Below are 14689 nucleotides of genomic sequence, written 5' to 3' on the forward strand. Positions count from 1 at the left end.
ATGTTAAACTTCAATTGGCATTTCTCAGCCCATCTGCCTAACTTTTCTAGAACCAGTTGCAGTAGCATACTGCCATTACTGTCATTAACTAACTTGCCAACCTTTGTATCATCTGCAAACTTGGACATTAAGCTTGATATGCCTTCATGAAATCATTGATAAATATAGCAATGGGCCAAACATCAAGCCCTGGGAGGCACCACTAATAACATTAGCCCACAAAGAGCAATGTTCATTGATTACCACTCTGTCTTCTCCCACTCAACCATCCTTTTATCCATTGCAGTAACTTGCCCTTAATGCCACACTGCTGCAATTTGTACAGCAGTCTTATATGCAAAAACTTTCCTGAAATCCAAGTACAGGTCAACCATCACTAATCTGGTTCTACCGCTAATTCAGACATAATTTCTGTGAACGTAATTTCAAATTTCTCGGGTTGGCGCACCGACCTGCCGCTGCTGTTTTGGTGCCATTGGTTGCAGCATCAGCTGTTGGTGCGAACTCTTAAACACTGGCAAGCCATTCCCACTTGGTTTTTCTGCATTTATTCTTATTATAACCTGCTCACATTAAGCCCTAGCCACGGTTCCAATGCATAAAGGAATTGCCTCACGTAATTGCCATACATTGTCCATAACAGATAAAGTTGAACTTCTGAAAAAACTCTACAGCGGTGTGTCCTGTGAGAAGTTTAACTCTGCTTAATTGTAAATTCCAGCAATTTCTCTCAATTCCTCTTATTTCTTATTTTACTAATTTTCTTTTAGCCGTTCCTTTTTTTTTTTTTTTACAACACACTTGTTTTTACAACACACAGCGCGCTAACGAACTTGTTTTCACAAAATATCTAACAATACTGACAAACTTATTGCGACGTTTGGGAGTTTATTTTATCGTAATTAGTTTTATTGCAACACTCGCCATGTGTGCAATAAACTAATCACAAACAACCTTCATGTGTATGCCGTAATAGTGTCACACATATGTGGCCGACAAGGCTTCTCAAGAAATAAAGTAACCTACTGGGCCACATCGGCCACACATATGCGACATAAAAAGAGTTTTTTTTTTTTATATTTTAAGCAAAAAAACAACAACACAGACATTATAATATTTAATTTTTAAATATGTATAAATATAGTGCAAATGCATCAGAAATATTTAAAATTTTTAAATATTTAAAAATTAAATATTTTTTGGCCCCTGGGGAATTTTTTTCTTAAACTGGCTTGGCAGTCAATGTGTTAAAGGTAGGAAGAGGTGGTTAGCTGTTAGGTAAACTGTATGTGCTAAAATAACCACCGGTGATCCGGCACCCCACAGTTCCCAATGCTGCCGGTTTAGTGACGGTTGACCTATATATGATATCTAAATTATTTTTTGCATCCAGTTCCTTTGTGACCTCATTGTGGTGGTATCCAATCAAATTGGTCAGACAAGATTTCCCTTGAACAAACCAGTGCTGTTTCTGAAGTATAACTGCAGTCTTGTCTAGATGGTATTCATTACTTCTTTAATCAATGACTCCATTTTTTTCCCCGGAGCAGAAGTTAAATTAACAGGTCTGTAATTACTCATGTTACCCTTCGATCCCCCTTTGTAAATTGGGGATACATTTGCACATCTCCAGTCCATGGGAACCTCCCCTGAGTCCAAGGATGCTCTCATAATAATGGCTAAGGGTTTACTTATGTCCTTTGCTGCCTACTTTAATATAACTGGATAGATCCTATCCATCTCAGGTGCCTGTCTTATGTTTAACTCCAACAATTTCTCCTTCACTTTTCTCTCAGTTATTACAGAATCATGTAGTGCCCTGTTAGAGTTTGATAAACTTCTGGCATCCACTTCCCTAAAGAATATGGTAATATTTATTTATTCTGAGAAATAAATTCAGTGCGATCGGTAAGAACAGTAACTGGGTTTAATAAGTAATTAATTAACAGGTACTTTCGAGATTTAAGTATCTCTTCGTTAGCTGCTTGAATACATACATAAATATAAAATATGAAACGTTACAAATGGAATGTGCAGAGTATGGTCATGTTGAGTAAAAAGAAAGAGAGCATGTACAAGGATATGCGAATGCTAAAGCACCACAGTGTAGAACTAGGTGATTGCTGTAGGTGCTGGCTGCGTACATAGGCTGATTGCCAGCATTTGTCATGCTGTAACACTACAGACTTCATGATTGGGTGTAGCCACATGCCTCTATTGCAATTAAAAACACTATGACAACCAGATATGTGCATTGACTCAAGTCACAGTCGTTCATGGTAGTGGCAGGATTGGTCAACCTCCTCAGTATCACATCTGGGATTGAGGCCATGTTGTATCGACTAATAATGCTCTGCAACTGCAGAATGTGCAGAGTCAGCTAATCGAATAGCCCTTTCATGTTCAGAGAGGCGGTCCTGGAGCCTTATGGTGACTCTTGACCAGACGTTCAAGATGACATTTGGTGACACTGTCTTCAGACAAATATACAGCACGGCACGGCTATGGGCACCCCCATCAGGTCCGTTGTTGCTAACATTGCTGTGGAGGAAAACATATTCCTGAACTTGCCAGTCCCTGTCACCCTCCGGTGTGTTATGTTGACTGCGTCTTCATTATTATTCCCCGAGGTTCAGAGACACAACTACTACATCTCAACTCCCTATCTCCCTTCATCTAGTTCACAATAGAATTGGAGTCGAGCAATACCCTTTCCTTCCTGGATGTCCCAGTGAAGCGCGTAGGCTCGCATCTGGAAACTTCAGTATACTGAAAGTCCACGTGCTCTGGCCAGTTTACCAACTACAGGTCAGTGCATACCCCTGCCACTTGTTCAGTACTGCGTGCGCACTACTCTCTCAAGCCTGGAGTCATTCCAGCTCCATGGATGCCAGGTACAACGAAGTTTCTAAGATGAGCTGACCTCACCAACAGTGGCTATCCTACCTATGTCTTGGACAAGTGTGACCTACAAGCCCGTGAGATTGCTGCATGTCCAAGCCCCCCCACCCCATAGCAACCAGACAATATCTACCGCTTACATCCCATATTGTCCTGATGCTTCAGATCGCATTTGTAATATGTGGGTACAGGATAAAATGCCTGCAACTTCCCAGTAGAAGATTGCGATCTCATCTTGAAGGTGAAGACATCGCTCCCCCCCCCCCCCACTTTTAAGTGCAATACAGTGCATCACATGCCATGATTATGGCAGCTGCTATTATGTGGGGGAAACTGCCAGAAGGCTGCAGGACTGCCTCTCTGAACATGAAAGAGCCATTCGATTAACTGACTCTGTACACAGGAGTTGCAGAGCATTACTGGTCAGTGCAACATGACCTCAATTCCAGACGTGATACTGATGTGGTTCACCAATCCGGCTACTACCATGAACGACTGTGGCTTGAGTCACTGCATACATATCTGGTTGTCATAACATTTGTAACTGCAATAGAGGTGTGAGGCAGCACCCAATCGTGGAATCTGTAGTGTTACAGCATGAAAAACACTGGCAGTCAGCCCATGTATGCAGCTGGCATCTACAATAATCACCCAGTTCTATACTGTGATGCTTTAACATTCACATATCCTCATGCACAATCTCTTTTTACTCAACATAATCATGTTCTGCACATTCCATTTGTAATATTTTATATTCATGTATGTATTCATGCAGCTGACGAAGAGATACTTAAATCTCAAAAGCTCCTGTTAATTAATTACTAGTTGGCAGTGATCACAGTGTACTGATGTGGGATTTACTTAAAGATATAATTATCATCAGGGGTAAAGGAAAGGGTTTTTGCTTCCGTAAAGGTGAGTACAGCAGTCTCAGACAGTTTTTAAATTCTGTACAGTGGGATCAACTGATGATGTTACCAACAGTAAATTCTAAGTGGGAAGCATTCAAGGAATTAATTGTGGAAGCTATCAAAAGTTTTATACCTATTAAGAAATATTGTTCAAGGTTTTAGGCCTAAACGGTTATCAAATGAACTAATGAGACTCGTGGCAGATGAGAAAAATGCATGAGATGCATATAAATTATCAAGCGACTCAGAAGCCTATGGCAGACATAAGCTAGTCTGTAATCAGGTCACAAAGGAGGTTAGGTAGGCGAAGGTAGATTAAGAGAAATCTTTGGCAAAGGATGCTAAGAAAAACAGCAAGGATTTCTTTACTTATATAAACTCTAAAAGGAAGGGGATGAATCTGATTGGTCCACTTGATATCCATGGTTCCACTGTTGATGATCCTGCTCAGATAGCAAACAAACTGAATGAGTATTTTGCATCTACATTCACACACGAGGAATTATTAAGGTTTGAAAATGGCAGAAGGTTATCAAATTGTGGCAGGGTGCTTAATGATTTTGTAATAACTGACAGCAAAGTGGAAGAGAAATTGTTGAAGTTAAATATAAGAAAGGCACCTGGGGAGATGGGATCTATCCAGTTATATTAAAGGAGGCGGCAAAGCAACTAAGAAAACCCTTAGCCATAATTATGAGAGAATCCTTGGACTCAGGGGAGGTTCTCATGGACTGGATATGGGCAAATGTATCCCCAATTCACAAAGGGGGATCGAAGGGTGACACGAGTAATTACAGACCAGTTAGTTTAATTTCTGTTCCGGGTAAAATAATGAAGTCACTGGTTAAAGATGCATTGCAGGATCATCTAGACAAGGCTGCAGCAATAATTCAGACACAGCATGGGTTTGTTAAGGGAAAGTCTTGTCTGACAAATTTGATAGGATATTATATTGTGGTTACAAAGGAACTGGATGCAAAAAATAATTTTGATATCATATATTTGGATTTCAGGAAAGCTTTTGACACTGTTGCGCATGGAAGACTATTGTACAGATTGGAGCAGAATGGTATTAGGGGTAAGTTGCTACAATGGATAAAAGGATGGTTGATGGGAGAAGACAGAGGGTGGTAATCAATGGGTGCTGCTCTTGGACTAAAGTTATTAGTGGAGTCCAACAGGGTTTGGTGTTGGGTCCACTGTTGTTTTGTATATATATCAATGACATTGATGAAGGTATATCAGGCTTAGTGTCGAAGTTTGCAGATGATACAAGGGTTGGCAGGGTTGTTAATGACAGTAATGGCAGTGTGCTACTGCAACAGGATCTAGAAAATTTGGGCAGGTGTGCTGAGAAGCAGCAACTGAAGTTTAACCTTGACAAATGCAGAGTATTGCATATGGGTAGAAGTAACCCCAGAGAAACGTACGAACTGTGTGGTACTACGCTTAAGATGGTAGAAAATGAAAAAGACCTGGGAGTTATTGTACAGTCAGATATGAAGTTTTCTGAACAATGCAGACAGGGTGGCAGGGCAGGTCATGGGATTTTGTCAATGATATATAAGAATTTTGCTAGCAGGGAAAAGGAGGTGATGGTCCGTCTGTATAAGGCAATGGTCAGGCCACGGCTTGAGTACTGCATACAGGTCTGGAGGCCTCATTTTAGGAAGGATGTAGATTTGCTTGAGCGCGTACAGAGAAGGGCAACAAGATTGGTGAGGGGAATGAAGGGATTGTCTTACCAAGAGAGGCTTAAGTACTGCAAATTGCAGTGGTTGGAGAATGGGTTGAACATGCTGAATTCTGATGGGATTCTTCTACTTGTTCAGATTACTAACCTAAGGGGACATAAATTCAAATTAAGGAAAGATAGATGTAGAATAGATGTGTGAAAATTTGCCTTTAGCCAGTGGGTGGTTAATTGCTGGAACAAACTTCCATCTGTCATTGTGGAAGTTGATAGGTTAAATAAATTTAAGGAGGAACTGAATAAACATTTGGAGGGAATGGTTGTGTGAAAATTTTTTTTTTTGGCTGATGCTGTATAAGCTCATACACTTGCTTTCTTGCCTCACATGCCACTACTACTACTGCTGTTGTAGGTGATCAGAGTGTGCTTTTTATAGTTCATTTTGTGTTTGCATATTCTTCAAAGGTAACAGCCAGGGCTCGGTTGGGCACTGACCTCATGCCTGCATAGATCATTTTACATTATGCTCTTGGCAGAACCAATTCTAGGATAAACTTTATGATCATTCCTTCATTTTCTTCATTCTCCTTTGTGATTACAGTTGTTGGGCACCTTAGAATTGCCCGACAGCTGTTACCATGAAGAAGAATGACAAGTGTTATTGGGTGGGTTGTCCCAATATTCTATGTGGCACCTCTATAGCCAGGTGGGCAGGAGCAGCAGTGAGTACCACACGCTTCTTGATAAGACACCAAATACGGAGGATGCAGAAAGGTCAGGGAATGACCACCACATATCCCCGGAGTAATATGGCCTTAGTTAATGCTCCTAAAAACCAAATAACAACAACCAATATTCTATGCCCATCCTGTCATAAATTGTAGATTGTTTACCTTGCAGGAGCACATAGTAATTTGGAGTTCTACTTTGCTTTTTCTATGGTTGCACATCCTGTAGCAAAAACAACAAAAGCTATAGGAAAACAATAAACAATTGCAAATTTGAAATTCACACAACTACTATATAGATTTGAGTTTCCTGGAAAAAAAAAAAAAAAATGGATTTTTGTAGTTACTAGAATAATATGCATCTTTTCTGAACACTTGTAAATTTCGATGTTTTTTGCTTTTGGTTTTGTACACATTATTTACCATTTTAACATTTTGAAATTTTTATAGGGAACCATTACTGTTGGTGTTGATGCCACAAACATCTTTGAAACGTATGATTTTGATTTCAGGTAAGTTGCCGTGTCCTTAGAAATTTCCTGTTATTTTACTTTTCATTTCTCTGGAACTTTTAGAACATTGATTGTACAAACTGTAGTATATTGCATATAAAAAATACTTAATTAAAAAAAAATATTATTGTTCACCAATTATTATTCTTTGTGAGAAATGGCTGGACTGGATAGAATCTATCCAATTATATTAAGGGAGGCAGTAAAGGAGGTAAGCAAGCCCTTTGCCATAAATTTGAGTGCATCCTTAAATTCAGGGGAGGACCCTATGGACTGGAGATGTGTGGACATATCCCCAATTCTTAAAGGGGGATCAAAAAAGTTGCACGTGTAATTGCAGACCTGTTAGCTTAATGTCTGTTGCAGGGAAAGTAATGGAGTCACTGGTTAAAGAGGTAATGCAACACCATCTATATAGGAATGTATAATACTGCAGTCACAGCATGGATTTGTTAAGGGGGTTAAGATTTGTCTTGGCTAACCAATGTGATAGGTTACTGTGATTCAGTGACAAGGAACTGGATACAAAATTAATTTTGATATCATATACTTGGATTTCATTAAAGCTTTTGATACTGTTACACATAAAAGACTGCTGTACAAATGGGAACAATGTGGCATTAAGGGCAAGTTACTGCTGCTGTGGATGACAGAGTGGTTATCAATGGGTGCTGTGCTTTGTGAACTTATGTTATTAGTGGAGTGCCCAGGGTTCATTTCTGGTCCTGTTGTTGTTTTCAATATTTATTAATGATATTGATGAGGGTATATCAGGTGTAATGTCTAAGTTTGCAGATGATACAAAGGTTGGCAAGGTGGTTAACGACAGAAATGGGTGAGCTATTGCAACAAGATCTAGAAAAATTGAGTCGATGGGCTGAGAAATGGCAGTGGAAGTTTAACATTGATAAATGCAAGGTACTACATGTGGGTAGCAGTAATCTCAGAGTAATGTATGGTGTGTACTACACACATACAGGGTAGTTGAAAATGAAAAAGACCTAGGAGTAGTTGTGCAGTCAGATATGAAATTCTCTGAGCAGTGGATAGTGCATCGGTTTTGTCAATGAACTTTGCTAGCAGGGATAAGGAGGTGATTATCCCTTTGTATAAAGGCATAGCTTGAGGCCACAGCTTGAGTACTGTATACATGTTTGGAGGGCTCACTTTAGGAAGGATGTAAAACTGCTGGGGTCAGGAAACCAGATTTGTTAAATGAACAAAGGTATGATCTTACCCAGAAAGGCTTAAGTTGTGCAAATTATAGCATCTGAAGACTAGATATCTGTGGGGTGATCTGTTTGAGGTGTTTAAATCCTTGAATAAGATGAAAGTTAGTGGCATTCTTCCTCTTTCTGAGACTGCACTAATGAGGGGGCATAAATTCAAGTTGAGGAAGGATGGTTTTAGGATAGATGTGTGGAAGTTTGTCTTCAGCCAGGAAGTGGTTGACTGTTGGAACAGGCTTCCATCTATTTTTGTGGAAGTGGATGGTTTGAGTAAAATTAAGGAAGAACTAGATATATGGGTGAACTCGATGAATGGTTGAAGTGTATAGTGGTTTTTTTTTTTTTTTTGTGGCTGATGCTATATAAGCTTGCTTTCTTGCACCATTTGTCACTACTGCTACTACTATGCCATTGGTTACATGTTTTAAAGTACATTTTTAAATTTTATAAAAATGTTCTATATCTTACTTGTCATATGCAGTAAATAAAACTTTGGGTTTCATCTCCTTCGGATTACCCTGTGTGTGTGTGTGTATATATATATATATATATATATATAATTCTAATTTTTATGTAGCTGCATTGTTATTAATTTTTATTTTTTTTCTTTAGTTTTCCTCCCCATATAGAAATCAGCAATATGGTAATTTCCCAGTCAATAGATGCACCATTAAGTATTAATGACACACTCACCCTAAATGGTAGTCTTGCTGCACAGAATGGCACTGGTAATGGATCAATAGGATGTTCTTTGCACCATGTAATGTCAGCTAAAACATGGACTGAGGTTTGTTTTCATATAATTATATAATGGCATTGCTCTGCTAAATATAATAATTAGAATTTCATTTTTCTCCTTTAGTATTAATGAATTATAGAACAAAAAGAGCATTTTTTTTTTTTAACAGAGTTAACAAGTTTCTTTTAGCCCATTCATCTGATCTATCCAAGGCATTAGAGAGCTATATGTAGACTGACAAGGATGGATCACTGGAATTGGTAAAAAGAAGCTTGTTAACTTGGAATTTATGTTCACTCTGTTTGCTTTTTTGAATTTATGTTGAATTTTAATGACCTTGAACACTTGATTTTGTAGAATATCTGTTGACTTTGGATACTTAAATTTGTATTGAATTTATATTGACTTTGAATACTCTAATGTATGTAAGTTGTAATTTGAATAGGAAATGTATATCGAGGATGGGTGTTCAGGAAAAATATATAGAGAAAATTAATGACAGATGAAAAATATCTGTGAGTGTAAAGCTAAAGCTGTAAATGTATACATACTGAACATTGGATGTTAAAGCTAGTTGGAGAGAGAGAATTATAAATAACAATTCTAACATAGAAAATTTATAGAAAAGACATGCAGCAGAAAAATATCTGTGTGATAGCAAGTGGAGTGAAGTAGTGGGAAGGATTGCTTATAGGTCTGATTGTTGTCTTATAGATAGAATACAGAACTTCTGTAGAGTTTCTGATGTGCATTTCTCCATGTGCAAGAATAATATTCAAATTACATAGCAGAGGCAGGGCAAATGCAAGATTTCTACAGAGTGTACAGCTGCTCAGAAAACTGTTCCAACTCAAGAAAGGTTGAAAGTTAAAAGTTAATCCAGGTATAGAAATGTGCTGTTTTAAAAAATCTGAATGTTGCTAATGATGACAGTGAGTGCAACAGGTTTCTTTGCTGGAAATAAAACAAGGTTGTAGCCAACTAAGTCACCTCCCCCTTGCATTTTGGGGGAATTAAGTACGGGTCAGCATTTTATGGGAGCAAAATTTGTCAAACTTAAAAGTAGAATGTGGTGCACTATCGTCAGCAAAACTCTGGATAAAATTTCCATTCAGTGGTAGAAAGGCATTAGTATATAAGAAAAAATAATGCCAAAAAAATTAAGCAAAGTAACAGAACTTTCTGATACTCCATTTGCACAGGTTTGAAGACAGAACCATTTACAGTCATATATGGTGAGTGATTAGCAGGATAGCTGACTACCCAATTGCATAATCCAGAAAAGCAACCATAGGATGGGAACATTCTCAGAAGTGTTTTTGCAAAATAGAATCAAATACCCTTGAGGCATCTAAGTGCAACAGTTTGAGTTTCCTTCAGAGGTTTCTGTGAAATTTGTCAAAAGATGAGTGATATTAGCCATGTGCTGCTTTGTGGATCTGCACTGACTGAATCCATATTGGCAGTTAGTGACATGAAAGATACTATTAGAGTTATCAATTACTATTATTGGGTTAAGAGATTTCTTCATTATTTTATAGAAGGTCTCTAGAGTGGTTGGAGAATAATTGGATGGCAGATATTTATCACTCCTCTTTGGAATTAGTTAGATATTGCAAATTTCTATACAGAAGGAAAAAACATTAGTGGATTAAGAGAGTATGAAAAGAATACATACAAACAGGAATTAATTCCGAAGAATAGGTCTTAAGAAAAACTGGAGGAATGCCATCAGGATTTGAAGACTTGTTATTAAAATTATTCAGGATTATCTCTTTTGCATATATACTCACTGACATGCATATACTCACTGACTTTGAGAAGGCCTGTGATGGAATCCCAAGAGAAGTAATATGGTGTATATAAGTGGAAAGGGATCCTACATAGGTATATTACAGCTATCCAGGTTAAGTATGAAGGGACCATTACAAGTGTAAGGAGTGCCATGTAGAGAAATGGAAACATTTTCAGTAAGGGTTGGCATTGTACTAGGAATGGGGATGAAGCTCATACCCATTTATTATGAGGGTAGTCAAAAGTTCTTAGAACAAGGCATATAAAATGTATTTATAAACTATATGAAAGTTATTCTAAAAGTAATGCACACTGTGCATGTGCTCCCTGCTCCAAAGACCTGCAAACTGACAAATACAAAGGGTACTAGGAAAGTTTTGCAATATGACGCAACAATGAATCACAGGAAGCTGCTTGTTGCTGCATGTTGAGACATGTTCATACGTGCATAGTAGCCGCCGCACAAAGTCGATGGGCTCAGTTATTCATTAGTAGTGAGAGTGTAAAGTGCTTGCGATGGCATCGTGGTCACGAAATGAGATAAGGACAGTTTTGCGGTATAATTTCGTGCGTGGTTTAACCATAGACCAGTGCTTAGAAGAAATGACTCTTGCACTAGACGATGATTGTCCACATCGTACAACGATATTCAGGTGGTATAGAGAATTCCAAAGGGGAAATTTCACTCTGGAGGATTCTGAGAGGCCGGGAAGGCCACGAACGTCAGTTACGGAGGAAAACGTTACTGCTGTGAGGAAAATGCTTGACGAAAACAGGCGAGTGACCTACCAACAGATAGAGGATACTTTGGGCCTAAATGCACCAGCAATTCGTTCGATTCTGCAAGATCATTTGCACGTGAAGAAACTTTGTTCTCTCTGGGTGCCGCATCAACTGACTGAAGAGCAGATGACACGACGTGTGACTTGGTGCCGGGAGATGTTAAAAAAGTTTGATAAGGGACAATCTCGGTATGTGAACAACATCGTGACAGGTGACGAGACTTGGCTGTACTATTACGATCTGCCGACCAAGGCTCAAAACAAAGTTTGGGTCTTTGATGATGACGACACACCCGTAATTGTCAGAAAATCCCGATCTGTAAAGAAGAAAATGATAGCTGTATTTTTTAAATCGAGTGGAATTGTGGAACGTGTCGTTTTGGACACGCAGAAGACAGGCACAGCTAAGTGGTATACTGAACAATGCCTGCCTAAAGTCATTGGATCTATGAAGAACCTGCGGCCAAAGTCAAGAATGGACACCTGGTACCTCCATCACGATAATGCTGCAGCTCACCGCGCCAAAGCCTGCACCGAATATTTGACCACGACAGGACTGAAACTTCTCGAGCACCCTCCCTACAGTCCAGACCTTGCTCCCTGCGACTTTGCACTGTTCCCGCATGTGAATATGAAGCTAAAAGGGAGGCGGTTTTCCAGTGATGAGGACCTTCTATGGGCTTGGGACAACGAGTGTGCTTTACTCCCTAGTGAAACTTGGCAGAACTGGTTTAAAGATTGGTTTCGGAGGATGGAGAGGTGTATTGAATGTAGAGGAAATTACTTTGAAAAAATTAAATAAACAAAGCTGTATTGCAAAACTTTCCTAGTACCCTTTGTATCTGGATAATAATTTGAAGTTATCTTCAACATTAGTGTGCTTGAAATAGAGTTCTTGTACTGAGTGTTTTTGTAGAGGCTTTTAAAATTGGTTGGTGATGTTGTCTAGGGTCAGATTACAGGTTCAGATTAAAGATTTTTTTTATATCAAAATTGAAACTTTGTGGTCAAACAATGACACGAATTTATGAATTGTTGCAGGAAATGTATGGGAGGTCAACAGTAGATTGTAGCATGATTTCATGTTAGTCTGAAACATTTTGTCAAGGTCAGACCATTGTTGAAGACTAGCACTACTCAGGTAGACTGAGAACATCTGTGGACAACACATCACCAGCCATTATTACTACCAACTTGGAGGAAGGCAGATGTATGGCCAACCAAATCTCTTCACCAAATTAACAGAGATGTTATAAAAACAAAAAGTTGCCACCTGATGGGTCCCACATTTGCTGTCAGATGAACAACAAGCAGAAAGTAAAGAAATTGCAATGCAGTTACTTGCACATTACCAAGAAGGTGAAGAGTTTTTAAAATGCATTGTTGCCATTGATGAGATATGGACATGCAGTGTCAAACCCGAACTGAAGTCACAACCAGTTCAGTCAAAACACCATCTTCACCACACCCCTCTAAATGTTACCAGCAACAATCAAAGGTGAAAAAATTGGTCATTGTGGCCTACAATTATGAGGGAATTATTGCCACCGACCATGTAACACTTGGAAGATCAGTAACTGGAGACTACTGTGCAACACTTCTTCTTCAGAAGTAGCCACAGATGTTGGAAGCTGGTATTCTGTGATGATACAAGCTTCATATCATAGTCTGTATACAACTTGTTTTTATCAATTACAAGTGGGAACACTACTTCACTGCTTGATTAGTCCTGATATGAGTTCTTGTGATTGTGATCTATTCCCCAATCCAAAGGAACTGTTGTGTGGGCAAAGATTCCTGTCTTTAAAGGGGGTGAGTTTAGCCATGACCCAACACATCATATAGTTTAACCTTAGCAGAGTGTTAATAGCATTCAAAAATTATCTGCACATTGGGATGCAGTCATGGGGTGTTATGGAGACTACATTGAAGGTTTTTAATGTAAATTATGTTATAAAATAAGTTACAGGAATGCATTTCTTTTGGGATAATCCTCATAAAATAAATTGTTTGATAACATTTTATAAAATAATATGAAAAAAAAATGCATGTCAGTGCCTTATGCAGTTTCTAAAATTTAATTTTTTATGTTGATAGGTGGAAAAGAGTGAATATCCAGTAAATTGAGCATTGTTCAGTAATCAAATTTTTGACCAAAGAGGGCAGATATGCTAAAGAAATCTATGAAGGAATAACTAGTGTTTGGGGAAGTACCACCCAGTTATGCTGCTGTTGCAAGATGGTTGGCAGCATTCAAAAGAGGAGGAGAGTCAGTTGAGGATAATCCAGGGTTTGCCAGACCAGCTGAAATAGTTAATTCTGAAACAATTGCTGTCATTGAAGAAAAAAATTTAACAAACAGAAGAATTGAAGTGTGCAAACTTGAAAAAGTACTTAACATTTCCCATGGAAGCATTTTAACAATAATACATGAGCATTTGGGAATGTTCAAAGTTTGTGCAAAGTTTCCCAGAAATCTTTCCATTCAAGACAGACAGAGGTTGGAGTAATCAAAAGAGAATTTAAAATTAATTCTTGTTAACCCAGATACATTTTTATCCTGTTTGGTGAAATTTGGCTACATTTTTATGATCTCAGTCTAAATTAGAAAGCATGTAATGGAAACAACATGGTCTCCAAAAAAGTTTCAAATCAGCATGGAAAAGCATTAGCCTCAGTTTTCTGGGACACAAAGGGATCATTATTAATTGATTATCTTGCAGCTAAAATCAAATAATCAAGTAATATTATGGCAGCCTTATGCCAAAGTTAAACACTGCAATTCAGGGAAAAAGACTAGGAAATTTGAGTTTCAGGTTTTGCTTTTTCATGACAATGAACACATGCACAAGATTGCACAGGCCAAACATGAATGTGGATTTGAACTGTAATATTATCACCTCCCACCCTCCACACACACAGCACAGCACAAATAATAGTCCCAGTGACTATTATTTGTTTAGAAACCTAAAGCCTCATCTTTGCAGAACTCATTTTAAAGATGAAGAGCTAAAATCAGTTGTGGAAGCCTAGCCTGATGCCCAGCCTTGAGAATATTTTTAAAGGGATTAAACTCTTTGTATATTAAATACAAAAGTGTATTGAACTTTGGGGTGAATACATCAAAAACTAAATAAACAGAACTTTGTACCTATGCCTTTTATAATCCATTTTTTTGGCTTCTTTAGATGAACAGAGTGTGCAATGGGGATGGATAAATTTAAGTTCCCATTATGCAAGAGAACAGCTTCCATACTTTGCTGTGATGAGTTGATGAAGAGGCACTATTCAGATATAATGTGTACTTGTGACAATTTCCTAAAAACTCCATTGATATCATGGCAGTAGCAGAGCAAGCAGATCATTTACTGTAAAGAATGTTGCCAAAACTTGGTTTCTT

General features: G+C 38.3%; 1 protein-coding gene across 1 annotated transcript in view; it reads left to right on the top strand.

The window, feature by feature from the left end:
• Positions 1–14689, top strand: part of LOC150079257 (dnaJ homolog subfamily C member 11) — a 247344-nt gene that overhangs the window by 91319 nt on the left and 141336 nt on the right. Inside the window, exons 5-6 of the mRNA XM_090384090.1 lie at positions 6684–6745; positions 8587–8761. Coding sequence (XP_090240216.1) covers positions 6684–6745; positions 8587–8761 — 237 coding nt within the window. The remainder of the gene's footprint in view (positions 1–6683; positions 6746–8586; positions 8762–14689) is intronic.

This window comes from Mastigoproctus giganteus, chromosome 10 (assembly GCF_048544385.1).
Source record: "Mastigoproctus giganteus isolate SK-2022 chromosome 10, ASM4854438v1, whole genome shotgun sequence".
Classification (NCBI taxonomy): Eukaryota; Metazoa; Arthropoda; class Arachnida; order Uropygi; family Thelyphonidae; genus Mastigoproctus; species Mastigoproctus giganteus.